General features: G+C 46.1%; 1 protein-coding gene across 39 annotated transcripts in view; it reads right to left on the bottom strand.

Annotated features, from left to right (window-relative positions):
• The window catches only part of HUWE1 (HECT, UBA and WWE domain containing E3 ubiquitin protein ligase 1), a 109,831-nt gene that overhangs the window by 21,140 nt on the left and 63,139 nt on the right, over positions 1-25,552 (bottom strand). For 18 of the 39 annotated variants that reach the window (XM_007505989.3, XM_056809012.1, XM_056809021.1 and 15 more), the window contains 27 exons: positions 24,533-24,749; positions 24,028-24,150; positions 23,332-23,566; positions 22,144-22,374; positions 21,321-21,443; positions 19,854-19,949; positions 19,388-19,657; positions 15,988-16,140; positions 15,686-15,813; positions 15,421-15,502; positions 14,881-15,057; positions 14,240-14,402; positions 13,648-14,006; positions 12,841-13,036; positions 11,492-11,659; positions 10,935-11,077; positions 10,357-10,423; positions 8,707-8,924; positions 8,011-8,222; positions 6,435-6,617; positions 5,708-5,880; positions 4,990-5,138; positions 4,367-4,442; positions 3,499-3,597; positions 2,823-2,956; positions 2,525-2,693; positions 549-777 (listed from right to left, as the gene is read on the bottom strand). In XM_007505989.3, coding sequence (XP_007506051.1) covers positions 549-777; positions 2,525-2,693; positions 2,823-2,956; positions 3,499-3,597; positions 4,367-4,442; positions 4,990-5,138; positions 5,708-5,880; positions 6,435-6,617; positions 8,011-8,222; positions 8,707-8,924; positions 10,357-10,423; positions 10,935-11,077; positions 11,492-11,659; positions 12,841-13,036; positions 13,648-14,006; positions 14,240-14,402; positions 14,881-15,057; positions 15,421-15,502; positions 15,686-15,813; positions 15,988-16,140; positions 19,388-19,657; positions 19,854-19,949; positions 21,321-21,443; positions 22,144-22,374; positions 23,332-23,566; positions 24,028-24,150; positions 24,533-24,749 — 4,573 coding nt within the window. The remainder of the gene's footprint in view (positions 1-548; positions 778-2,524; positions 2,694-2,822; positions 2,957-3,498; positions 3,598-4,366; positions 4,443-4,989; positions 5,139-5,707; positions 5,881-6,434; positions 6,618-8,010; positions 8,223-8,706; positions 8,925-10,356; positions 10,424-10,934; positions 11,078-11,491; positions 11,660-12,840; positions 13,037-13,647; positions 14,007-14,239; positions 14,403-14,880; positions 15,058-15,420; positions 15,503-15,685; positions 15,814-15,987; positions 16,141-19,387; positions 19,658-19,853; positions 19,950-21,320; positions 21,444-22,143; positions 22,375-23,331; positions 23,567-24,027; positions 24,151-24,532; positions 24,750-25,552) is intronic. The other 21 variants (XM_056809015.1, XM_056809026.1, XM_016427135.2 and 18 more) reach the window with 7 other exon arrangements.

The following is a 25,552-nucleotide window of genomic DNA, read 5'->3' as shown; positions in this document are numbered from 1 at the left end:
TCTTTGCCAAGAAAACCCAAATGGGGTCACCAAGAGTCAAACATCCTGTCCCTCCACTAGCTCCCCAATTTGAAGCTCCCCCCAAAAAGAGGGTAGTCATTGTAGGAAAACCACATGCTATTGGCCAACATTCTCTGGGCCCCCAGAATGCACATGGGCTGCTGTAGTTCGGTCAGAAACAGGCTAAAATTGCATGGTGTGTAGCCTCTTCTCTGGCCTCCTGCCCAAACCTTGCCCTGGCCTCTAAGCCAGGAAGCCCAGGGTTCAAATCCTGCCTTGGACACAGCAGCTATGGGAACCTGAATGAATCACCTCAACTCTACTTATTGTCGGCCACTTTGGGGGAGATTGAGTTGCACAAAGATGGAAACCTGAATTGGTGGAGGGTGTTTCCCAACTTGGGAAGAGTCCCATTACCAATGAAAAGCCAGGGCAAAACCCTCCCCTTCAGCACCAAGGAAAGGAAGAAGATAGCAGAGAAAAATTCTGTTCTTCAAACAAGCAGGTGGAGCTAAGGAGGGAACGAGGGGGCTTTCTGGCTAACTCACCTCTGCAGTATGAGGGGAGGGTTGGGCTGTCGATTGCCAGGGTAGTGCACATGGATAGTATGCCCCGTGTTGGCCGTTAGCTGCCTCAGTGTTCTCTGGCTTCTGCCCATGCCCTGGGTGAGGCGGGTAGTAGAGGAACCACTACCCAGGGTGAGGGAGCTGTGGTCTGCATGCCGAACCATTAATGGGTGGGTGGTGGGGATGTTCCCAGGGGATGGGGGGATATCTGCTGTAAAGAAGACAGATGAGGTGTTAGTTAGGGCACGCAGGGGAGAGTCTCGGGTCACTTGCAGTCTTGGGCCCCACTTCACACAGGGGCAGGCAGAAACTTTGGCAGTCACAGAGAGAATGTGCCTGGTTCTCTCCTTTAAAGATAAAGAGAACTAAGGGGTTTGTTCAGGGAAGAGGTGTAATATAATAACCCAAGGAAGGTCCCAATGACTTGGAGAGACCTGAGGGAAGTGTCAATGCTGTTGCTTTCCTGGAGGCTACCTCATAAACCCATACTACATGCCATTGTCCAATCTCTCCCTTACCTAGAGCTGGCCCAAGCCTCTCTCAGGGTGCTCTGGTTCCCATTTCCTTTGTCTTCTCCAGATGTCCCTGCAGCCTCTCCTTGTCTACTGCTCTCTTTGAAACAAATTTAATAAGACTCCACCAACCAAGCTGCTGGCCACTATTGATCTACTCTCACCTGGTGACTTTCTCATTGCCCTCCCACTCTCCAAAGCCTCCTCATGTCTCATGTGGTAGGATTTGGTGGGCTTTTGTTTGTCCTTCCCTCTCTGGACTTAGACCCTGCAGCAGCCAATACAACCAACCCCCTCTGGTTTTAGATCCTCTCTCTTCCCTGGCTCTAAGTGCTCCTTGTGCAGTCAATCTCTTCCTAGGACCCCTCAAAGGCACTCCATATACCTCTTCCTCCCAGTCTCTTGAGTAAGTCACCGTAGCTCCTTCTCACCAAACCTATCTGGCCAATTGAGCCTCCAACACATCGTTCACATGAATCCACCTAACTCCTTCAACTCACAGGTTGCCATCTCTTCTCAAGGACTGCAAAAGTGTGTGTGTTCGTGTGTTGCTGCCAGCTCTCTCTTCGTCTAAGTGCAGATCTTACCCCATCACTCTAACGTAACAGAGACTACAGACTAGGGAGCTCTTTTCTCACAAAACTCCCAGCATATCTTTGCACCCCCCCCCCCCAATCCCCATTCTCTAAACCATAAGCCTCTGCCAGAGAGTTTCCTGCTTCTGTCCACTCTCAAGCTACCTCATTTGAACGACTTGTTGTCTTCTCTTAGAAGAGCAGCAGCATGGTAGGCTCTTAGGAATTCAATGATTCAGCTGTTTTTAAGCCCCTTCTTTTTTGTTACAATCTAGAGGAGGCACAACCTTTCCCTTGTCCCTTTCCTTTTGGAGGGTGGGCAGTGGTGGCAGCATTGGAGGCTGCCTTAACTCCCAGAGAAGGGCTAGCTGGCTCACCCTGGAGTACATGACTCCACTTTCAAGTACACTCAGTGAAAGGACATAACAGGGAGGCAAAGGCAGCCTCTCCCTCACAGATATCTCAAGCTCACAGGCATCAATCCTCTTCTAGGCTTTAGCCTTAAAATATCTTTGAAGTCTCCCACATAGTCAGAAGGAACACGAGAAAGGCATGGGACTCTCAAACTGAAATGAAAACCTTTTTTTCTTGAAACCCAAAGAGGCCGTCTCACTTATAGAATTAAGTTGGCTTTCTCATAAATTCTGAAATGTCCAAGTTTCCCAAGGAAAGGGCAACCAAGAATCTATACTTTAGTGCTCTTGGCTCCACTAAGGCAGAATGAAAAGTGCAGGAAGCCCACAGAGGATAGGCCCATTCTTGAGAGTGAACCTGGAAAGATCTGCTCAGCTGTTGGTACCCTCTTCAAATAAGACTAAGGAAACAGGAGCAGTAAACGCCTCCCTAAGGGGAATGCCAGAATGGGGCTTACTGGCACTGGAGAACATGTTGTCAAACTCAATGATGAGGTCATCTTCTCGATCAAAACGTTCAAAGCGGACCAAGGGAGAAGCATTCATGTCAGGGTAATCCTCATCCAATTCCATCTCTGAGCCATCATCATCATCATCCTCATCTCCCTCTTCTCCTTCCTCGTCATCCTAGAGAAGGAAGCAGATACCACCAACACTATGGACCATGGTCAGAGATGAGAAGAAAGGTGCTAGCATACCTAGTGAACCCGTTGCTATAAATACACCCAGAGGACTATCTTCCTTTTCCCGTCCAACCTGATCATCTTCTTCGTCTTCCTCCTCCTCTTCTTCTTCATCTTGGCTCTCATCCTCATCCTCATTGCTGCCACTGCTGTCCTCTTCTTGGGTGTGCTCCTCCTCATCCTCAGCATCCAAGAGATTCATTGAATCTACAACAAAGAATCACACTAGAAGGCTGTGGCCAGAAGCTGGAGAGCTTCTGAGCCAAAGGGGTGGCAGGTGGCAGGGAAAGGAGGCAAATCCTGGAGCCCTCCAGCAGGCCTAGGCTTCCTGAAAGCCCCAGTGGGCCCCTATCCTGAAAACAAGCTGCACAGGTTAGTAGCAATGAGGAGGCTGGAGTGGGGGTGGGATGGGGGTGGGGAGCACACTTCTAGAGGCTGAACCCAAAGCTTCCCACCCTTCCTCCTTTTCTTGTCTTTCTCCCAGTATCTGTCACATCCTCCTTAGTGAAAGCTTTCACAATCAGTGGGAATGGGTAGATGGAGAAAACTTCAGGAAAAATGAGTCATGCCACATCGGTGAGTTGCCAACTACCCCAGGACACACCGGGCCACTTGCAGATATAGCTACATGTGGCCTGGGAGCCATGTGCAGACCAACAGAGACCCCGTTACTTCATCCGATTGGGCAGGGTGGAGTGCCAGGCTTGAAAGGGCATGATGGGAGGGTTGATCTGCCTTTGCACTCTCACCTTCTCGGTTGGCCTGCAAGGTGGAAGCCTGGCTGAGGTTGGAGGGAGCTTCATCCATCAGCACATCCTCTTGTGACTCGTCCTCTCCGCTTCTGCCCACTGAAGGTTACAGAGCAGAACCCACCAGGCCACTGAAATCGGAGGGAATGGCTTCCCCTTCTACCTCGGCTTGGCCCAGGCTACCTCCAGACCGGAACCTGAGCCCAGACACACTCTGGTCCCAGAACTTTTTCCTTCTTTGTGACTCAGAGGGCAAATTCCTACCCTCCTCAGCCCATCCTGAAACATAACTGAATGACAACAAAGGGGTTTCTACCCCCTTCCATGATGTTGCCACGGGGCAGGACCACCACCGTGTCAAGATTGCTGAGGCCTGGAAGGGCTAAGCCCCTGAATTCAATCTCTCTCTTTAAACCTACAATTCATGCAAGCCCCCAGGGAGGAGCAACTCTGTACAAGGAGAAACCTGTCTGCTTTCCTGATGGTACCACAGGCCAGGCTCTAGGCCCCAACATGCGACTAAGACACACTTAGGTAGAGCTGAGCAAGCAGGGGCTAAGAAAGGGAGCAACATTCTCTCAGTCTTGGGGGGGGGGGGGGGTTGGGAAGGGCACACAGAAGAAAAGAGAAAGAAGAGACAGGGAGGTAGGAAGTGAAGATATGAGAGGAGAGACAGAGAGGAGGAAGATGGACAAAGAAGAGGAGGGAAGACGAGGTGTGTGTGTGTGTGTGTGTGTGTGTGTGTGTGTGTGTGTGTGTGTGTGTGTGTGTACTCACAGGTGCGTGCATGCGCAAGCGCTGTGCGCAGGGTGCAGAAGAGAGACCCAGAGAAACAGGTAGACTATATGCTTAATTCTAGATTGCTTACCTATGATTGTACTGTTTCCAGAACCACCGTCTCTCTCAAGCAATTCATCTATTAGGTCTTCCAGCTCATTCTCAACCTGAGGAAAAGCAAGAGGCAGCAATGGACTGGGCTCTCTTGCTGAGACTAGCCCCAGGCCCAGAGGTGGAAAAGTAGGGCTTGGAGGGGAGTTGATGGAGGGCCCCAAGAACACAAGCCTCACTCTTGGCCAATAGCCCAATTTCCAACTACAGTAGCATGCCAGTCAGCGCCTTCCATTTGGGCACTTTCTGCCCTCTAAGTGGCACTTAAGGCTTTTCTTGCATCTTTGATAAGTAGAATGGTTCTGCTTTCTTGGCACAAGAGCACCTGTCACTATGGAGGTGAAGACTAACAGAAACCTATAGTTTACTGACAAGGCCCAACATCCATACATTTCATTGAATTTTGGGCCCAAGGAAATCTACTGCTGTTGGGCTCTTCAGGTACTAATCAATTCCCACAGATTTGAGACCTCAAAATGCTGTGATTTACCAAGCCCACAAAGGGCCAGGAAACCAGGGGTAAATGCCAGCCTAGTGCCTCTTGTGTTGCCTACTAAATGGAGCAATTTAGGCCTCTGTAATGGTGCCAAGTAGAAGGCATACCTGCATCTCCTGAGTACTGAGCACCTGTGGCTGCCCAGCAATCACCACAGCGTCATTCTCGGCTTCTCCATCCATGATGTCACCATCTGCCACCTCAGTCTGAGTGGCATCATGGTCCTCCTCCTGTACTTCTGCTTCCCCAGTCTCCCCTGGGGGGAAAAATGTAGATGAGGAAGATGGACAAGAAGATGCAGAGGAGATCTGGGAGGGCTGCCTAAAAGAGGGACCTTGAGGGAAGATTTGGGGCAAAGTAAAAGGGCAAACAGGAGGCACATCACTCAATGAAGGCAGGTCCAGCTGAGGGAAAAGTAGCAATGAATAGTGATCCTTCAGGAATATCTTGTGTCATTGAATTCTAGAGCTTTAGAGTGAAATCTGTTTCATTTGAATCAAAGAATGCCTCGGGTATGTGGATATACAGCCCAAGTATGTCAGATACTGGTCTGTCAATGATCCAGAGAGTGGAGACTCTAAGAAGCCAAGGGGCTTGCCTAAAGGTCCAGTGAATCAGTGGTACCTAACATTCAGTAGGGGTCTGAGCATGGCAAAGTAGTTTACCCAAGGCACCAGGACACCCTTCAGGGGGTCTTTTTGGTAACTGAGAACTGCCACCATACTTGGTGGACCTCTTTGGAAAGCCCTACTAATATACAAGGAATGCAAAAAATCCTCCTCAAGTACACATGTGTGGAGCATGCTATACACCCTGCTCTCCTACCTGGGTCCTGGGTGTTGCTGTTGGCATCCTGAGATGCTCCTTGGGCATCTTGCTCAGATTTGCTCTTTCCAGAAGCACTCTTGCTGCCAAAGAGGCTGCTGGGTTGGTTCACAATCCGTGACAATGTCTCCAAAGGCTTCAGGGCAGCATTGACCGTGTTGGCCATATTGGGACTGACACACAAGGAAAGAAAAAAATGAAGTGAGCAAAGGAGTACCTTCAAAGCTCCCGAAGTGGAAGGTACGAACTGATTGCAGAAACATGCAGTACTGGAGCAAACCATTCAATCCCTAGGGCAAAGAAAGCAGGGGTCACTGGATAAATGAGAAAAAGGGGACTTAACCAAGCTTTGAGAGCCTTTTTCTATCTCCCAATTCCTCAATCATAGTGGCCTCTTCAGTAAACCATAGGACACAGAAAGGATCGATACTTTCTGGAGAAGCCAGCAGAACTAGCCAGGAAAAAAATCAGGCCACCTAAACTTCTCTGTCAATATAGGAAATAGCAAGAAAGGCCCCAAGTCAATCAGAAACCTAGCAGGAACCTTTGAAGATATCCTAGTTGTGAAGATAGCTAGCACTAGAAGGCCAGGAGCCTCATAGGTTGGGTCAGTCCAGCCATGTCAAAAACATGCACAGGAAAAAAGATAGGCAAGAAAGATTTTAAATGCCTCCTGTGCCGCCTCCCTTGCTCACCCACTCAGCATTGTTGTGCTCTGTGATCTTACCTTGAGAGGTCCAGGCTATGTGGCACTCGTGCCAAATCATTCACCAGGCCTTTCTTTAAGAAAAGCCGAATGATGTTGTTCATGCCATTGTGCTGGGTCTTGGCTGTTGTGCTACTATAGAAGCTGGAGGTGGAGGGGCAGGACTCCATGATGGTGCTGATGATGCACATCACTGCCTGGAGCCTACAGTGGGGTGAGAAAAGGCTGCTAGGGTCTCTTTAAGCCCACCACATGAGGCCATGCTGGAGGGAGTGGCTTTTGGCCTTAGGAAACAGGCTTTTAATAAGCATGACATGACCAATTCTTTGGTGTTCCCAACTCCTTGAGAGTATCCTAGCATGACTGCCAAAGAGACCAACTTTAGTTTGGCCTTGATGAAGATGTGCTTTCTGGTCTCCAACAAGCTCTATAGGGTTTGCAATCTTATCGTTCCACAAAAACAACTCCCTCTGACATGATCAATATCTCTTCACTTCCACTTTTCAACCTTCATAGTCCTTAATCTCTCTGTAGCCTTTGACACTGTTCATCACTCTCCTTTCTTTGATATTCTCTAGGATTTGGGGACCCCACTCCCGAATGCCTCCCCTGGCTTTCCCCCAACTTATTTGAAAATTCCTGTGTCCTTTGAGGGATCCACTTGTCATATGACACCCTCAAACCATAGCTGTGCCTTAGGGTTTTGTCCAGAGGCTGCTGCTTTTTCCTCTTTATACTCCTTCACTGATTGATCTCATCTACTCTCATGGACTTAATGACCAAATCTATGCTGAAGATTCTCAAATCTGTTTCCTGCCCCAACTTCTCTGCTGACCTTCAATTCTGCCTAATTGCCTTTCATGTATCTCAAACTGTATGACCAGCAGACATCATCTTTCCCTCTAATCTCCTCTCCAGCTATCTTAGGTCCTACCTGTCCATTTACTGGGGAGAGCAATACCTTTCTGACACCAATCCCATGTAGGAGTCGCCCTGGACTCCAACTCTCTTAGCCAGCACCACCTCCCCCCCACCCCCAATCCAATATGGTGCCCCATTAATTTCATCTCTATAGCAGAGGACCTCATGACCTTACTCCTAAACTTTTACAATAGCCTACTGGCGGGTCTGCTTGCCTCCAGTCTCTTCTTGCTTCAACCTACCCTCTATTCAGTTGCCGAAGTGATTTTCATAAACCACATATCATCTACTCAGTGAACTCCAGTGGCAGCCTATTGCCTCCAGGATGAGATAGAAATGGTTTTATTTGTTGTCGGCAGTCCATCAACTACTCACCACTCCTCCAAGTCTGATTAAGCATTACTCCTTGACCTGTACTCTTTGATCCAGTGATTTTGGCTTCCTGGCAGCTCCATGAACAAAACATTGTACCTGGACATTCTATTTGGCAATCATCAAATCATCTGTCCCATGCTCTGCTTACTAACCTTTCTGGCACACTGTAAGTTGTAACTAGACTCCAACCTTTTACAGGAAGCCATTTCTAATGCCTCTCAATTTCTTCCTTCTCTTATGTATACTGTCTAAGAGTTTGTTTATAAATATTTCCACATATTTTGGGGCCTTGCCTATTTACCTGGCATGTTTTTCTGTGCTTTCCGCCATTGCCAATGCTCGGCTCAGAGCTGCCTTGACTTCATTCACCAGGGCAACCTGGGCATCTGTGCCACTGCCTGCTGCAGCCAGGCTGGCAAGAAAGAGGCGGGCCAGTGCTGGGGTATCTTTATCCTCAGCATTCTGGGTATGTGGGAGAAGGTGGTCCAGAACAAATGCCAGCACACTGCAATCCTACATACACAAACAGACACACAAAAAAGTCATGACCTCTGATCAAGAGGTCATCTAGCTATGGTTCCCCTCAACCTTGGTGTCAATTTTAAGGGTCTATCCCTTTCTATGAGGCTGGAATCCTTGCTTCTCTCCATGTTACTTTATTAGAGCCATACAATATTTCTTCAAAGGGGAGAAGGGGGAATCCTATGGCTCATCCCCTTTAGAGAGCCAAGGAAAAGGAAGTGGGTGGAAGTGGTTGAAAATAGAAGCCAAGGACTTTGGCTAACCAGCCCTTAGCATTCCCTTTCCATCTGCCTCCCTTCCATAGCTAGTAAAACACAAAAGGTGTGGCTTGAGATAGGACAGAGTCATTTGACTTGGACTGTCCAAGTAAGAAACTCATTGTCCTCAACAACCATGATATCTTTTGTTAATTCTTCCCACCCTACTCCTGTGGTGCCCATGAAAGGGTGACTGACATGTTTTAGACTAGGAATACCTCCTTGATAAGCTCCGACTGGCCCACAGCATAGTTGTAGTTGGCAATCAGAGTGGCAATACCAACATAGGACCTCACCAACTCAGCCAGCAACCTAAGGATGGTGGATGTTGGCATTAAAGGCTTGCTGCCTTTGGCTTTTTGTTTGCCTTCTTCAGAGACACGTTCCCCTTCCTTATCTTTCTTCCCTTCCCGAGATTCCTCCGGAGTAGAAGCTGCTGAGACAGAAAGAGGATACCAAATCACCATGCCACTCCAAATCACCATGCCACTCCTACCCTACTGGACACCCAAAGCCAATGTGATTGTCAACAGCAGATGTAGGGTCAAAGGGAGTGAAAAGGAAAATTCATAAGCCAGGGTTAGGGTAAACAGGGAAACCTTAAGGTTATACAGGCTTTCAGATAGAAAGAGACCCAAATACCTCTTTTGAACTTCCCTCTTCAGTCGAGGGCACCACTACTGTACCAATTCAATCGCCCAAAATCACAACCATGGTCTGATTTTCCATACTGCCCTTTCTCCCTAGGGAGCCACTTGGTTGACAATGGAGTTAAAAATATCAATTGTAAATGTCCCCTTCTCCGCACTCCAATTCTCAATGGCCCTGCCTCAGTGAAGGTGCTTCTTGCCTTTTCCCAAGACTGCTACAAAAGCTTGTCTGTTGGTATCTGCATGAAAAGGCTTTTACTCACTCTGATGTAAAAGCAACCTCTCTAAAACACGGGTTGAACATCTTTTCTCTACTTCGTGAATCCAGTGTCTTACAAGTGACTACACATTGGGGGCAACATCAACTTGGGGGCTGGAATTTGAAGCCCTTCTCAAGTCCTACTGTTTGGACCTAGAAGTTTAGCCTCCGTGACCTCATTTATTGTCCTTCATCCACTCCTTTTATCTCAGTGTCTCTGTATTGGCAGGCCTCTCAGGTAGGATTGTCTGTGCCACATTCTTCTACTTGTGCTGTTCCCATGCCTCCAAGGCCTCCAACCCCCTCCCCCCCTTCTGGTGATTCTCACTGTGCTTTATGTCTAAATATTCTCTCCCTTGTGAGAATGTAAGCCACCCAAGGCAGAGATCATTTCAATTTGAGCTTTGGATTTACTAAGCCTGTCAACTAGCTGGCATCTTGCTGAGTCCTGAGTGATTGAGATGACAAAAAATAATCAAGGAAGAAGATAGGCTGCATGGGAGAAGTTGGTATGTATGTGACCATAGCACTCAGCAAAAAACACTCGGTTCAAAGCCCCAGGCAGAGGCTGTGGCCTTGTGGCCTGCTTTCCCAAAGTTTGCCCCATACAGTGAATCCTACCACCTTCAACTTGGCTTCCCAGTGGGCCGTGCAAAAGCCACCACAGAAACCATTCAGACAGCATTACAGAATAAGAAAATAATAACTCAGCCTAGAGCAAACATAGCTAAGTGGGGGACCTGGCTAGAGGTCATACGCTATATATATATGGGCATGCTTCCAGCCACAGGAATCTACCTTTTCAAGGCCTATGACTCAAGAAATTGCTGGGTGGGAGGGAAGAGGGGAGGGAGACAACAAGGATCATGTAACCATGGGGGAAAAAATAAAACAAACAAACAAACAAAAAAAAACCCCACCACACACAAACACATAGAAAATGCTGGGGTGATCATTACCTCCCCCTTGAGGGGTTCCTGACTGAGGTGTCTCAGTGGATGTACCATCTGTAGCGAAGACTTGAGTCTGCAGGGGCAGGGAAAAAGGAAGAACATGAAGGCGTCATTTCAACATTTGTGTTCCCAGGGCCTCCTGACTATAACTCTTTTAGACAGGAGAGTTGAACTCCTGTTTCTCACAGGAAAGTATCCCTGTAATTGTCTGGAGGGGGGAAGAGAGAGAATGATGGGGATAAGCAGGATGCACCTCTCTTCCTTCACTGCCACTGTAGCCAAAAAGTACAAGGCTGCGTTTGAATCCACCTCACACTAGAAGTGGGACCCTGGGGCAATGTACTTTATGGCTGATGTCCTGTCATTCTTTTCTGTCAAAATGAGGAAAACACTAGGATGAATGAATGAAGCGTGTCTTTTCATTTCCTAGATAATGATGAAAAGGGCCATAGAAGAAATGACTTCACTAAGGTGCCTGGTTTATACTCCTCTCCACAGTTGAAGCATCTGAATGCAACTTTTAGGATGTCAAATGTCAAATGTTGGGGAGGAGGTCCACTCCAGCTACCGGAAACATGACTTACATTGATGGCAAAGCCAGTCTGAGCATCGAAGTCACTGCCCTGGCGTGTCAGAGATCGATACTGCTGGTATACTTCATCCCCCATGTCTTGTAGGATCTGGCTAACCTCCTGGGTCATCACTCCAGCTTTAGGATCCGATTTATCTGTTGAAGCACCCACCCCAAAACACATGACATTAGTATCATGATATTATTCCCCCCACCCCCCGCCCCCCAGCTTGCTTGGCTGCTTTATCCAGGACATGGTTGCCAGGCCCATGGCTTTATCACGCAAGTCATCAGATGAGAAGCAGGGGGCAGATGTAAAAGAGTAATCAGGTACCCAAAAATGTTTAAGTTGGAATTCAGGGTCTCCTTTTTCACAGCTCTCACCCAACATTTAGAGGTCTCCTGTGTTGTGCCTGGCAGTTTTGTAAGCTTACAAGTCAACTTACACAAGTCAGAAATTAAACGTATATGTATAATTAGGAGACTGGAACCATAGGTTTGAGAAAATCTATAAACATTCTCCTAGTGTGTTCCATGCAACCTTCCCGACTGGTTTGGCAAACCACATACCTTCGTCTGGAGCATGGTAGGCAGCCAAGGCATTAAGCATGTCATAAATCACCTCCTTGATGGTATCGGGAATGAGAGGCAGAGCAGAGGGCTTGACAGGGGTTGTCTTCACCAATTGCACAGCATTGGGACCTTTGATTCTCAAATTCTCAAACTCATCATCTGATGCTGAGCCAAAGCAGGGGACAGAAATGAAAGTTTCTTGATCAGCACAGACCAGTCCCATGGCCCACTGAAATGGTGAAGGGCTGTAGCCATACTACTGTATATCGAGAGGGTTGTCACTATGAAATCTGAAATTTTCAGCACCTTAACTATCCTGCAGGGTTAGATGGAATTTAAGAAGAGTAAGAAAGGAGAATGAATTGGGACTCTTAATTCCCTATGGAAATAAATGCCCACTAGTTGCTCTTTGGCCAAGGGAAGTAATAAGCATAGTTTGAAGGGCTAAGTTATTCCCAGGCTCTCTAATCTGGCAGAGATAAAGAGGAAGTACTCTTTAGCCACAGGAATCCCAAGATGGTAATATACAGAAGAGGTCTCACTCCAGATGGAGACCAACCTGACTTAGAATTGGGGGGAGGTGGTATGGTGGGATACAAAGAACACAAGTGCAAGGGTTGGATTGAAATTCAGGCTTCCACACCTTCTTCATATAGAATATAAATGACATAGGAGTAGATAACTTGTAGTACTTCACCCTAGAACCAAATTAAACTCAAGGTCCAACCTGGCCTAAGCCTAACTTGCTCACTGTTACTTATACAAACCATGATTGAGACTTAAAAGCTGAGAGTGGGATCTGGTTCTAACTTCCTCATTTCTTGGAGATCTGGAAAGCCCAGGAAGTGACTTGCCCAAGGCTACAGAAGTAGAAGCTGTGCATTCTGACATTACAGACAGCTACATGCTCTTCTAATCCTTCCATTTAAAACACACACCTTTAGGTGTGGACAGGGCTATCTCTTCTGGGCCTCTCCCCAACATGCAGGCTTCATTTCAACTTCTCAAGGTTGGCTTATATAGAGTCTTATGTTAGGACCAGACAAGGCTACAACTCAAGAGGCCTATCTGCTCAATAATGCCTTCCTATATTACTCCAAACGCTTTTACGGATTCAAACCATTTCTAGAAAGGCCAAAATAGCTCAACCACAGCTGCTGCATAATTTATTCACCAGCTAAATAAAAAATTCCAAAAGGAGTCACACCATCCCTCACCTCTTTCAGGTGAGGTCTGAACTGAAAATATAGAGCTAAGCAAGAGGCATTCTTCCCATTCTGTATGGGAATAAGCACACCTGGAAGCATTCAAGTCCACAGCACTTTGGAAAGAGTCTTGAGACTCACCAGTTCCTGAGCCTCGAGGGGCTGGAAGAGCAATTCGAATACAGCCATTTGCCACTTCAGTAAAGATGTCCGGATTACGGCAGGCAGCCGGCCCAAGTACACGGAGGATATAGTTGATCTCCCGAGAGCCAAGGCTGCCAGATACCACCCCAGATGTGGTGCTTCCTGCCCCACTTGTAGCTGCAGATCGCACAACCTACAAGGGAAGTCATGAGGTAGAAAAAGATGCAGTCAGAAGAACCTCAGAAAAATTAGATCTATGCCCACTCAGAGAACTCCTGGACCACCAAAGGGAAGATCAAGAGGAGCTCAACGAAGATTTGTTCAACGAAGACTCAATATAATGTGCTCTTCAAAGAAGCCCCAAAACATCCCAGCTATCATTCAATGCCTTCCTTTGAAAGGGGGTGGTAGAGAAGATGACAGTGGTCAGGAGGGCCATAAGAAGAGTGACCAGCAGAGCTGGTCTTTGAGTCCACACATGAGACTGTCATTTGAGTACTCAGACCTGATCACATGGGAAGACACAAAGGGAATCTAAAAACATCTGTTAGATGGAAGCTTAAGATTTATCACTGGTTTCCTTGGCCATATGTTTTAGGGTTTTTGGTTTTCTAAGATTATTCACTTAATGAATAATATGGAAATATATTTTACATGATCAGGGAGGGGGGAGGGAAAGAGACAATTTGGATCATAGAACTACAGAAAACTCGTGTGTTAATTTGTTACTAAAAGAAGAGAAGAGCTGCAAATGGGGTGATCAACTGGAAGGATAAGAATGGCAGAGAAAAGCTGGCAACAAACCTTTTCCATGGTATGCTGTAGAGTACATGGGTCCTCAATGATGTGCCTCAAGAGTAGGGTAACCAGTGGGGTAAACCCATTGAAGCCTGAGCTCTGGGTCAAGTTAAGGATCATGCGGGTGCTCTTGAGCTCAGCAAACATCAGGGCATACTTGTGGTCTCGGGTGAGCCGTAGGCAGAGGCGCAGGGTGGCATGCAGTGTGTCTGGGTCCACAGGAACACCTAGCATGCTCACACAGGCCCTGATTAGGACTGTCACCATCTCCTCTGTGAGGCCCTGGATCAGGATCTCCCCTAGCTGGGCCTCCTCAGGAACCAGTTCCTTTTCAAGGGTTGGACTCTCAGGAGCCAAGGGGCATTCTGGGAAAAAGGAGACAGGAGAATGTTAAAAGACTCCCAAGTTGGCTTCAATTCCCTGGGACAAACACAAAATCTTCTAGCCAGGTGACATGGCTTCCATAGCACGAAAAAGAACAAATTAACCAAACGGACTAAAAAACAACCAGGAAAAGCATTGTTTGGAAAAGCATTAATTATTGGGCTTTCCCGGCACCTTCCCCAGACAAACTATGGGAGGATGCAGAGGTCTGTACCACTGGAGGTTTTCTCCTCAGCTGACTTGGCATCAACTTCTTTGGTTTCATCCAAGGTCTTGTCCAGTTCCTGTTCATTGCCATCTTTGGGGTTCTTGTTAAGCCTTGGCACACGCAAGAGAGTTAGCATCACGGGGCGACGGTTGCCAGTTTCTTCATTGACCTGTATGTTAAAATGGAAGATACACAATACTGGCATCAACCATACCCCGTTGACTGTACATAATACAAGAACAATTGAAAATTAGGAGGTGGGCCGACACCTCACAGCTTTTGCTGTGTCCTTCCACCATGTCACAGGCATGCTGGGAGCATTCAAAGAGAAGGCAGTCTCACCAATGAAGCCAAGAACAACAAAGCTCATTCTAAATTGTACATAATAATGGCTGTGTCTGATTCTAGAAAGCTTGGCCTATACTCCAATGACTGTGATTCTGCTCTGAACCTGGCCTACTGGCTCTCAGATCACTTTAAAGCACATTGGCTTAGGACTTGAGAGACATTGCAGGCCACTGTCTGTGCTAAAACATGTCTCACCAATTTGTCTCTAAACCATTCTGCTAACAGAAATATCAAACTTCAGCAAGAATTTGAAGGGGGAGGAGGTTGTGAGGGTAAGAGAAAAGAGTGTCCATACCCACCTGAACCATTGTGGTGAACTGCACAGTATATCGCCGCCGCCCAGCTGTGAAGCGGACACTTGTTTCACCAGCTTTCCAGGCAGCATCAATGGTACTATTGTTGCTTGCACTATAGCTACACCAGCGCCCAGAGCGATCATCAAACCAGCGCCAATTGTTATTGTTGGCCTGTAGAAACTAGTAGGCAAAAGAAGAGGTTATTTTCTCTCTCCTACAGAGGCTAGAAAGGTCCCTTCAGGAATGACAGGCCATTCCAATAGGGGAGGAGAGAGAGACACAACCAACTGGCTCTTCAGGAAAAAAGAACTGTTACTCCAGAGGCTTTGTCTCAGGTAATGGCAATGTCTACTTCAAAAAGCTCCAGGAAGTATGTCAGAGAAACCATGCAAGCCAAAACTGAGGTTCTCTCTCGCCTCCAAGCCAATGTGACTGAGATCACTAAATAATTGTCTTTTATTCTCCACATGGGCAACAGGGTCACCAATGACCCAAACCCTCTCTCCTTTATCAAAGGCCACCACCTTATCAACCTCTGCTTACCTTGTTCATCTGGGCTCTCCTCTTAGAGGAGATAGCTGTCTTCTCATAGAAGTCAATGAGCAGCAGTACTGGTGTGATCCATCTGAAAAGGGAGGCAGTGATCAAACCTAAAAGAACCGTGGAAGGCTGACACACCTTGGAAACTCATCATTCCCTAACAGCTCACTAAATCAAAACTCTTGTCTATCTCATAGGCAGAGAGCAAGAAAGAAGGCACTCCTAACCCATCTAAAGCAGATCATGGCAATTGGCATCAGTCACTTACTTTGGGGTGTGGATCTCCTTCTGCTCTTTGGCAGCCTGAAGGCAAGGTTGGACCACTTCCAGCAGTTTGATGAGGACATTGAGGATGCCACTAGATTCAACTACTCGAGCACAAGGGAGTTTCAATTCCTGAGTTGGCAAAAGCAATAATGAAATGATGCCTCCTAACATATGGAGTAGACAGGAGGGAATGTGATGGACTGTTTCTATCTCAGTGCTCTAGGTCTTTAAAAAAGAGCCTGATTCCTAAAGTATCCAAGATGTGTGACTGTTACACCTTATATAAACACAACAGAAGCTTACCTCAAACAGCAATGTCAGCAACAAGATTCTAGTAGCCAAGTTTGAGGCCTGGGGAAGTGTTACCATCTGACTGATCCATTCAGAGACTGTTTTTGTGTCACTGGTTGTCAGAGGAAGAGCTGCTTTGATCAAAACATCAGCTGCTTCCCAGACCTAGAAAGAAAAACCATGAGGTAGATGTTTATAAAGTTCCATATTATGGCTATTCTGCAAAAAAGGCGAGTAGCAGAGTTGTGGTGTGTGGTGGTGATTGCTGGAGGGAGTGGGCAAAGAAACTCCATTCTTTTCTATCACATGCCCTAGATTTTTAGTCATTAGCACGGGAAGATACCTCCAGACCAACACTCTCTGAAAAACTACTCAAATGTACTTACTAAGTTTCCCCTAGGAGCTTCAAGGAATAAATGGAGATGTGCACAAGATGGGCAGAAGACAGGTTTCCAAAAGCCAAGTGACTAAGATGCTCTGAGGCAAGCCAGGGAAGAGAAGGCCCACAACCCTAACAGTCGGGGTTTGTGGTTGAGCTGGGGGGGGGGGCTGAGAAAGTGAGAAGGGTTGTGACTGCTGCTCCTATTGGGTAGGATTCCTGATTCCCAGCCTCAAGAGATGAGGAGGGCTGTTCCTCTAGCTTTCTTTGGCTCCTGTCATCTCTGTCGATGAGAACGAATGACCTTTGGCTTGAATGTGACCAAAGAGAAATGCAGTCGATGCCCCAGTTAACTGGGAGAGAGGAAGAGAGCACCAGGAGAGGTGGAGGAACTCCCTCACAGATTGAAAGCAGTGGCAGGTGGCACTGCAGAGCCCAATAGAGTGGTATTTGGGGAAAGATAGGGAAAGTTAAGAGGTATCCTTCTGGACTAAGAAGGTGAGAGGGCAACTGTACTCTATCCCTGTCAAGACTTAGCTAGAGAATAGTATTCATCTATTCAGGACACTAACATTTTAAGAAGGAGCCTGATATCATCTGCAAAGAGTTACCGCTTGGTCTCGTCATTGCCAATTTAAATACCTTCAATTTCTTTTTCTTCTCTAATTGCTACAACTAGTGTTTCTAGTACAATGTTAAATAATGAAGGTGATAATGGGCATCCTTGTTTCACTCCTGATGTTATTAGGAAGGCTTCTCATAGATCCCCATTGTAGATGATGATGTTTGCTGATGGTTTTAGATAAATACTGTTTATTATTGTTAGGAAAGGCCCTTCTATTCCTATACTTTCTAGTGCTTTCAATAGGAATGGGTGTTGTATTTTGTCAAAGGTGATTTTTGTGTCTATTGAGATAATCATGTGATTTTTGTTGCTTTGTTTGTTGATATGGTCAATTCTGTGGATGGTTTTCCTAATATTGAACCATCCTTGCATTCCTGGAATGAATCCTACCTGGTCATGGTGAATAACCCTCATCATGACTTGCTGGAGTCTTTTTGCTAGTATCCTATTTAAAATTGACTTGAACATAAAGAAGGAAACTATAAGTAAATTAGGTGAACACAGAATAGTATACTTGTCAGATCTTTGGGAAAGGAAAGACTTTAAAACCAAGCAAGACTTAGAAAGAGTCATAAAATGTAAAATAAATAATTTTGATCACAACAAATTAAAGTTTTTGAACAAACAAAACCAATGTAACTAAAATTAGAAGGAAAGCAACAAATTGGGAAACATTCTTCATGACAAAAACCTCTGACAAAGGTCTAATTACTCGAATTTATAAAGAGCTAAATCAATTGTAAAAAAAAAAAAATCAAGCCATTCTCCAATTGAGAAATAGGTAATTTTCAAAGAAATTAAAACTCTTAATAAGCACATGAAAAAGTGTTACAAATCTCTTATAATCAGAGAGATGCAAATCAAAAGAACTCTGAGGGGGAAGCTGGGTAGCTCAGTGGATTGAGAGCCAGGCCTAGAGATGGGAGGTCCTAGGTTCAAATCAGACCTCAGACACTTCCCAGTTGTGTGACCCTGGGCAAGTCACTTGACCCCCATTGCCTAGCCCATACCACTCGTCTGCCTTGGAACCCATACACAGTATTGATTCCAAAACGGAAGGTAAGGGTTAAAAAAAACCAAGCAAACAAACCACTCTGAGGTACCACCTCACACCTAGCAGATTGATTGGCTAACATGACAGCAATGGAAAATAATGAATGCTGGAGGAGATGTGGCAAAGTAGGGACATTAATTCATTGCTGGTGGGGTTGTGAATTGATCCAAGCATTCTGGAGGGCAATTTGGAACTATTCCCAAAGGGCGATAAAAGACTGTCTGCCCTTTGATCCAGCCATAGCACTGCTGGGTCTGTTCCCCAAAGAGATAATAAGGAAAAAGACTTGTACAAGAATATTCATAGCTGCGCTCTTTGTGGTGGCAAAAAATTGGAAACTATGGGGATGCCCTTCAATTGGGGAATGGCTGAACACATTGTGGTACATGTTGGTGATGGAATAATACTATTGTGCTCAAAGGAATAATAAAGTGGAGGAATTCCATGGAGACTGGAAAGACCTCCAAGAAGTGATGCAGAGTGAAAGGAGCAGAACCAGAAGAACATTGTTCACAGAGATGGATACACTGTGGTACAATCAAATGTAGTGGACTTCTCCATTAGTGACAATGCAGTGATTCTGAACAACTAGGAGGAATCTACGAGAAAAAAACACTATCCACATTCAGAGGAAACACTGTGGGAGTAGAAACACAGAAGAAAAACAAGTGCTTGAATACATGAGTCGAGGGGGATACAATTGGGGATGTTGACTCTAAATGAACATCTTAGTGCAAACACCAACAACATGGAAATGGGTTCTGATCAAGGACACAAGTAATACCCAGTGGAATTGTGCATTAGCTATGGGAGGGGAGGGAAGAATAGAATATGATTTTGGTAACCAAGGAATAATGTTCTAAACTGACCAAATTAAAAAAAAAAAAAAAGAGCCTGATAAGCAGAAGAAGGGGTAGAAGAGGGCATCAAAGTCAAGCTGAAGGATAGGAGATAGTTTAGGCTAGAGAATAGGTGGGGAGAGAGGCATATAGAGATTAAGGGCCTTGCTTTGTTCAGCTCCATGGGAGTAAACTTGTAAACCTTACAAGGAGGCACCTATTGGCACTGATTGCAGACAAACACTGAGAGCAGTCTCCCAAGTCCAAAAGATGTCTTTCAGACAGCCATTTAGTGGGGATGATCTAAGAGGTATGGGGGAAGAAAAAAAGACAGGACAGGATGGAGACATGCTGGTTATCCTACTAAGTGTGGAGATTGTGAGGGACTAATGAGGGTGTTCGGCTTGAGAGGATTATGGAACTGGAGTTTGGAGAAAACAGAGATCCTAAGGAGGCCAGGTTCTTCAGCTGGCAGGAGAAGGCTAGTCCTAGCATCTGCAACAGGGCTTATTCACCTGATTGACTACTTGCTTCAGAATCATGTCCCGGTAATCAGCCCCATTGCGTTTAATGGCAGTCATGATCAAGTCGCACACACGGTACACAGTATCTGGCAGCTCATCAAGAAGATGGAAGCAGCCTGGCAACATGGTGTCTGTGAAACTGTGGAGTTCCTCCTGCTCCAGGGGCTCAGCATCCTGAAACTTCTCTAGGCACTTGGCCTCTTCTTCTTCCTGCTTTTCCCGGGCTTTCCGCTCTTCCTCCTCCTTCCTACAGGCAGCTTCCTAGAAGTCAAAAAGGATAAGGACAAGTTAGGGGGTCAGAGAGTAAGGGATTCACTAGGGTTTGGCTCCTTCCTCTCTATCTGCTTTGTCAGGGAAGTCACTGAAGAACAGGTTAATGGGAGTGAGGTTAGCATGGGCAAAGCTCCTGTCTCCTAGGTGGGTTTCCCTGAGGGAAAATGACTGGTCTTAAAATTACCTCAGGGGACTCTGCTCTCTGGTCCATTGGGATGTCCTGTCCCAGAGACATGGCAATGGCTCTCATCATCTGGTCCTCTTCTGACATGCTGAGATCCTAAAGCAATGAAAAACATTGCAAGACCTAAGTGATCCCTGATATAGAGGCTAATTCTCTATTAAATCGAATGCCCAAATACATAAACAGGGGTCTCCAAACTTTTAACACAGGAGGCCAGTTCATTGTGCCTCAGACCAAAGGAGGGCTGGACTATAAAGATCGCCCCTCAACATGCTGACATCTTCCATTGTGCAGCCACATAATCCTTTGTGTGGAGCTACATTCTCTTTCAGTTACTCTCAGAACAAGGCGCCACGAAAAGGATGTCATTGCAAGTAGTACTGTACATGAGGGTGTGTGGTCCCGCCACATATAGTGCTCCTCTCACTGACCACCAATAAAAGAGGTGCCCCTTCTGGAAGTGAAGTGGGGGCTGGATAAATGGCCTCATGGGGCCCGTAGTTTGGGGACTCCTGCATTACAAGAATATTGGATGCCTGAAAAAATCATGGGGGGTGGGGGAGGAGAGAACAGAACAACACCCCAGATACATCATGATAGAGCTACAGTCCTGGAAAAGGAGAAGAGAATTGGTAGCATGCTACCCTGCCATCCTTATAAGGCAAAACAAAATCAGGACTAGGGACCTAGCATAGGCTCAAAAGCAATAGGCTTGGCTTCTCCTTAAAATGATCTATAACGTGTTGGCAAACCTATGGCATACATGCAAGAGGGAGCTGTCCCCTCTCCACTAGTGTCTGAGTATATTTCTCTCATCATCCACCCTTCTTCTTTCCCCAGTCTGGAGTAAATGGGTGGCTCACACGTGGCAGGGCGTGAAGGTTGCAATTTGGGCTCTAAAAGGTTTGCTATCACTGATCTAGAATACTGAGGACAGACTTTGAAATTAAAGAGTCAGTTAGTGCTGATGCCTCCTCAAACTCAAAGCCAAGGACTCCTTCAGAAAGCAACTAGAAAAAAATATTCATAACAAAAACCTCTGACAAAGGTCTAATAACTCAAATTTGTAAAGAGCTAAATTAATTGTACAATCGATAAATGGGGAAGGGACATGAATAGGCAGCTTTCAGATAAAGAAATCAAAACTATTAAAGAAGCACATGAAAAAGTGTTCAACATCTCTTATAATCAGAGAAATGCTAATCAAAACAACCCTGAGGTATCACCTCACATCTAGCAGGTTGGCTAACATGACAGCAAAGGAAAGTAATGAATGCTGGAGGGGATGTGGCAAAGTGGGGACAATAATGCACTGCTGGAAGAGAGAGAAAAAAACATGACTTGTAATCCTGGAAAAATGCTCTAATTAATCAATTAAATAAAATTTAAAGGAAAAAAAAAAGCAACTAGAAGAAGGGAAGGTCAACTGAGGGCACCTTTAGTTGAAGAAGCCCATACCCAACTCACCCGGACAACTCCTCCCATGAGTGGGGGAGGGTGGGTCAAGAGATACTCTGTAGCTTGTTCCATGGTGCTGGTATTCAACAAGGCCTCCATGGCATGCTCTCTTGTGAAGCCCATATCCATTAGCTGAAAGGAGAAAGTCCTCTTCAAGCCCCACTGGAGCACAGATCACCCCCATTCAAATATTCTCATTCCCAGAGAAGGCAAGTGCAACACAGCTAAGCGATGGGGACAAGTAACAGAATTCCGAGGATGACCGCCTTCCTTCTTGCTATTTGGTAAATCTCACAGTTCTATCTAAATGTTGTCAGGTATTATCATACTCTTTTGCTTGACTTCAGAACAATTCTTAATAAGCGAGACTGTAGTTGTTAGCTACCTAAAAGCTAAGCTATGGAAGAGCCTGATTGAAGAAGGGGGATTCCAAGCTTTTAATGAAAACCAATCCTCTCTCCCTCATTTGGAAGTTTGGAGGGAAGTGAAACATTTGGAAAGGCAGCCTTTATTTAAATGACAGTGTCACTCCTTGACCAACTTGGAGTTGATGGTCACTCTCCGAACAAACAGTGAGCCTAAGGCTGATGGGAAGAGTTTCCACTCCATTCTACCAGAGACATACACACAGGTCTTTCATTCTCATGGATTCTTGTCAATTTTGGATCATTGTGCAGGAAACAAAGGCTACATAAAGGGCATCCAAAGTCTCCATCGTTTTAAAGAATAAGGAAGGGGTCTCTGTACTGTGATAATGGCTCAGCCTACTGAAATAGGGGGAAGCGGTGAATTTGGTGCTTCCAGTACCACCACAGAGCATGATGCACCTTACCTGCTGGAGCTGCTGCTGGTTGACTTGAGGGTCTCGGCGAGAGCCACTCTCCTCTTGCCCTGCTTCTTCTTCTCCTCGGGTCCCTTCTTTATCCTTGCTCAGTCGCTCTCTGATGACAGGTTCACCACGGAGGATGTGGCACAGGATTGCCAGCATTGATTCGGCCATGCGGCCACCATACACTTTTAGAGGCTTTCGGTTCCACAGATTTTTGATGCAGGTGAAGGCTGCCTGTAAGGGGCTCCCAGGGGTCAGGTCAGCATCCTTCACCAACAAACCCAATATAACCAGAAACCCCGGAGGATAAAAGGGTCAAGAGCCCAGGTACCTAAGGAGAGCCCTTATAACTGACTAATCATATTGTATTTTTCAAGTCAAACAACTGTGGAACAAAGTAGGAGGGCGAGAGAGAGAGAGAGAGAGAGAGAGAGAGAGAGAGAGAGAGAGAGAGAGAGAGAGAGAGAGAGAGAGAGAGACAGAGAGACAGAGACAGAGAGAGAGAGAGACAGAGAGGGAGAGACAGAGAGGGAGAGACACAGAGACACAGAGAGACAGACAAACACACACACAGACTTCACATTCTCTTTGCCCATGGGAGGAAGCCAAAAGTTAAACATTCCTAGGAACTATAATTCTAAACTAAAAAACATTCTTGGATTCAGGAGGGACTGATCCCATGTCCCAAGTGTGGCATACACTGTCAAACAATGGATCTTGAATTGCTTGATTTGTTTAAGGTACGGGATCAAGGTAGGGGACTGATGACTACCAAGGAAAAATAATCAAAAAAGAAATGCTAGTGGACTTGAAAATATATACCCCATGGGGTTGGGGTGGCACAACTAGGTGGCTCAGTGGATTGAGAGCCAGACCTTAAGATAGAAGGTCCTTGGTTTGAATTGGGAATCAAGACACTTCACTCCCATTGTCTAGCTTATTGCTCTTCTCCCTTGGAACCAATATTTAGTAGTGAATGTAAGATGAAAGGGGAGGGTTTTTAAAAGAAAATAATTTACACAGACAGCAAGTATTTAACCCAATACAAGCAATGAATAAAATGTAGAAAGGGATAAAGATGCAGAATTGAGTCCCTTCCTATGGGCCCAGTACCCGTAAGTCCAGCATATTACAGCAAAGTAGAGAGAGGAGACCTGGTCGTGAAATCCTCCAGGAGCAAAGGTCACTCACCTTCTGAGTAACGACAAGGAATCTCAGGGCACTGAACTGGGGGTGGCTTTGGCCCCCAGGAAGTTTGGCTGGTAGAGAGTGAGGGGACTCCAGTACAGTGGTGGGGTTCACCATCTTCTCTACCAGCATGAGCCAGGCGTCTAGGAACTCTCCTGTGCCATCTGGCAGGTCAGGGTGCTCAAGGCCCTCAGAAACAGGAACTTTGCCTCCCATGGAGAGAGCCCAGTTGAAAGTTCTAAGTGGGGAAAAGGAAAGGCAAGGAAGGAGCATGTCCAAGCCTCAGTGGGAAGGGAGGATAACAATTCAAATTTCTACAATCTCACCGTGTGGGCACTATTGTGTTGAAATTACAGGGTCCCAGAGAGTTTAAATTTGGGGCTTTCTTCAACGAGTGATAACTGAGATCAAACACATAATGGAGAGACTCTTACAAAAAAAGGTAAAGGGCTCTTGGTTTAATGAAAGGAGTACTATTCAGGAGAGGGCATATGAAATCCCTCTCCGCCTAGCACTTCCTTTCAAGGCACCAAACGTTCTAACCATCACTACTTACTTCATTTCGTCAGGAATAGAGGAAGACTGGGCTGATAGAAACCAAATGGCTGAGTTTTCAGGTTACCCCCCCCCCCAAGTATAGCAACCTTCAAGGCTGGATAGTTTTGTCCCAAGGTAGAGGGGATATGGGGTTGTCCTTACTCAAAAAGAGCATTGTGGCCCCCAGAGCAGAGGAATTTTTGTAGCATAAGGTGGTACGGGTACTTCCTTTCGTCAAACAGCATAGGGGAGGTGAAGCCAACGGAGCAGATGAAGAAAGTCAGCCTGTAGAAGAGAAAGAGGAACAGTCCAAAATGGTTTCCATATCAGCAAGGCCTAACAAATAGCACAGAAAAAAAATAGCTTTTTTTTTTTCTGGTAAGGGTCAGCTAAATCATTGATAGGGTACTGAAAGAGGCCATGCGAGAAGGACACAAAACTGCATGGCAGGCAGAAGAGTCTAAAGAAAAGACAGCTCTTCGAGATTGTAACCCATTCCTTTGAAGGAGCTCCTAGAATAGTTAGGCAAATGCTACCTTTTATACAGAGGGGGAAGCCCAGGAGGTTCCATGGCCCCTGTTCCTGACTCTGAAGGTGGGCAGGAAAAATGAAGGTTAAGGGAGCGGTCCCCAGTGCTAGATTTCAGTGGCCTCTGGGGATACCTCACCTGAACCTCGGAGTAGGTGTGTATGGTGGGGGCTGCCAGGACAAGCCCTTGGTGAGGAGTTTTGTGAGAGCAGATGCTGTTGACCTGGCTGCAGGAGTTGGTGCTGTTGTGGTACTGGTTGCATGGTGACTTCTCCGCTGCCGAACAGGAGATCCCACACAGAGTTTAACGAGAAGCCCAAAAAGTTCAGCAAGAGCTCGGCCTAACCTCGAGGAGGCTGGAAAGCAGAATTTAATTGAGTCAGTTCTGAAGCACTCCAAAGATGAGAGGTACTGTGTGAGGCTCCAGGGATCCAAAGACAACAAGCAAATAAGCATGCTCTCATTCCACTGGGGGATATTGCAGGTACTCAGGTCAATAGCAAGGAAGTAAAAGAAGGCATCAGAGAAGGAAGTAAAGCATGACCTACTTGGAGGCACCAAGATTTGGAAGGACCAAAAGTTTAAGCTATTCATTAACATGATAGTCATATTATATAGGCACAGATGACATTCTCAAAACATCCTCAGAAGGTGCCCATTCCAAGAATAGATAATACACCACCACCCCACTACCCATAGCTCTTTCCTGGGACCGCCTCTGCTCAACATAGCGAACCACCATGAGCATGATCTGCCTTTTCTTCTCTCACCAGACTATCTTGCCAATGGGTTCCTTATCTCTACACAAGATAGTTCTCAGAACTATTTATCCAGGCCCAACCTCCTGCATCATCAACTGACATTTTGACATGGCAAATGGGATGACCCATAGATATTCCCAACTCAATGGATCTATTCAAAGCAAAACTCCTTCTCTGCCACCATCACCCCCATTTCCCTGTCATTTTTCAGGGTGGCACAAGATACGCAGTCATCCACATTTAGTCATGTGACTAGGACTCCTCACTCACACACTCATCCCAAAGAGCTAATTAGGCATCAGTTCTGGGTGGTTGACCCTACAGAACATCCCTTGAACATGTCTCTTTTAATTCTAGTTCATTTTTGTAGCATGTCTCAAATATGCGCCATCTCTCAC

Source organism: Monodelphis domestica, chromosome X (assembly GCF_027887165.1).
Source record: "Monodelphis domestica isolate mMonDom1 chromosome X, mMonDom1.pri, whole genome shotgun sequence".
Classification (NCBI taxonomy): domain Eukaryota; kingdom Metazoa; phylum Chordata; class Mammalia; order Didelphimorphia; family Didelphidae; genus Monodelphis; species Monodelphis domestica.
Note: the sequence above shows the minus strand (reverse complement) of the source record. Positions and strands in the feature narration are given on the sequence as shown.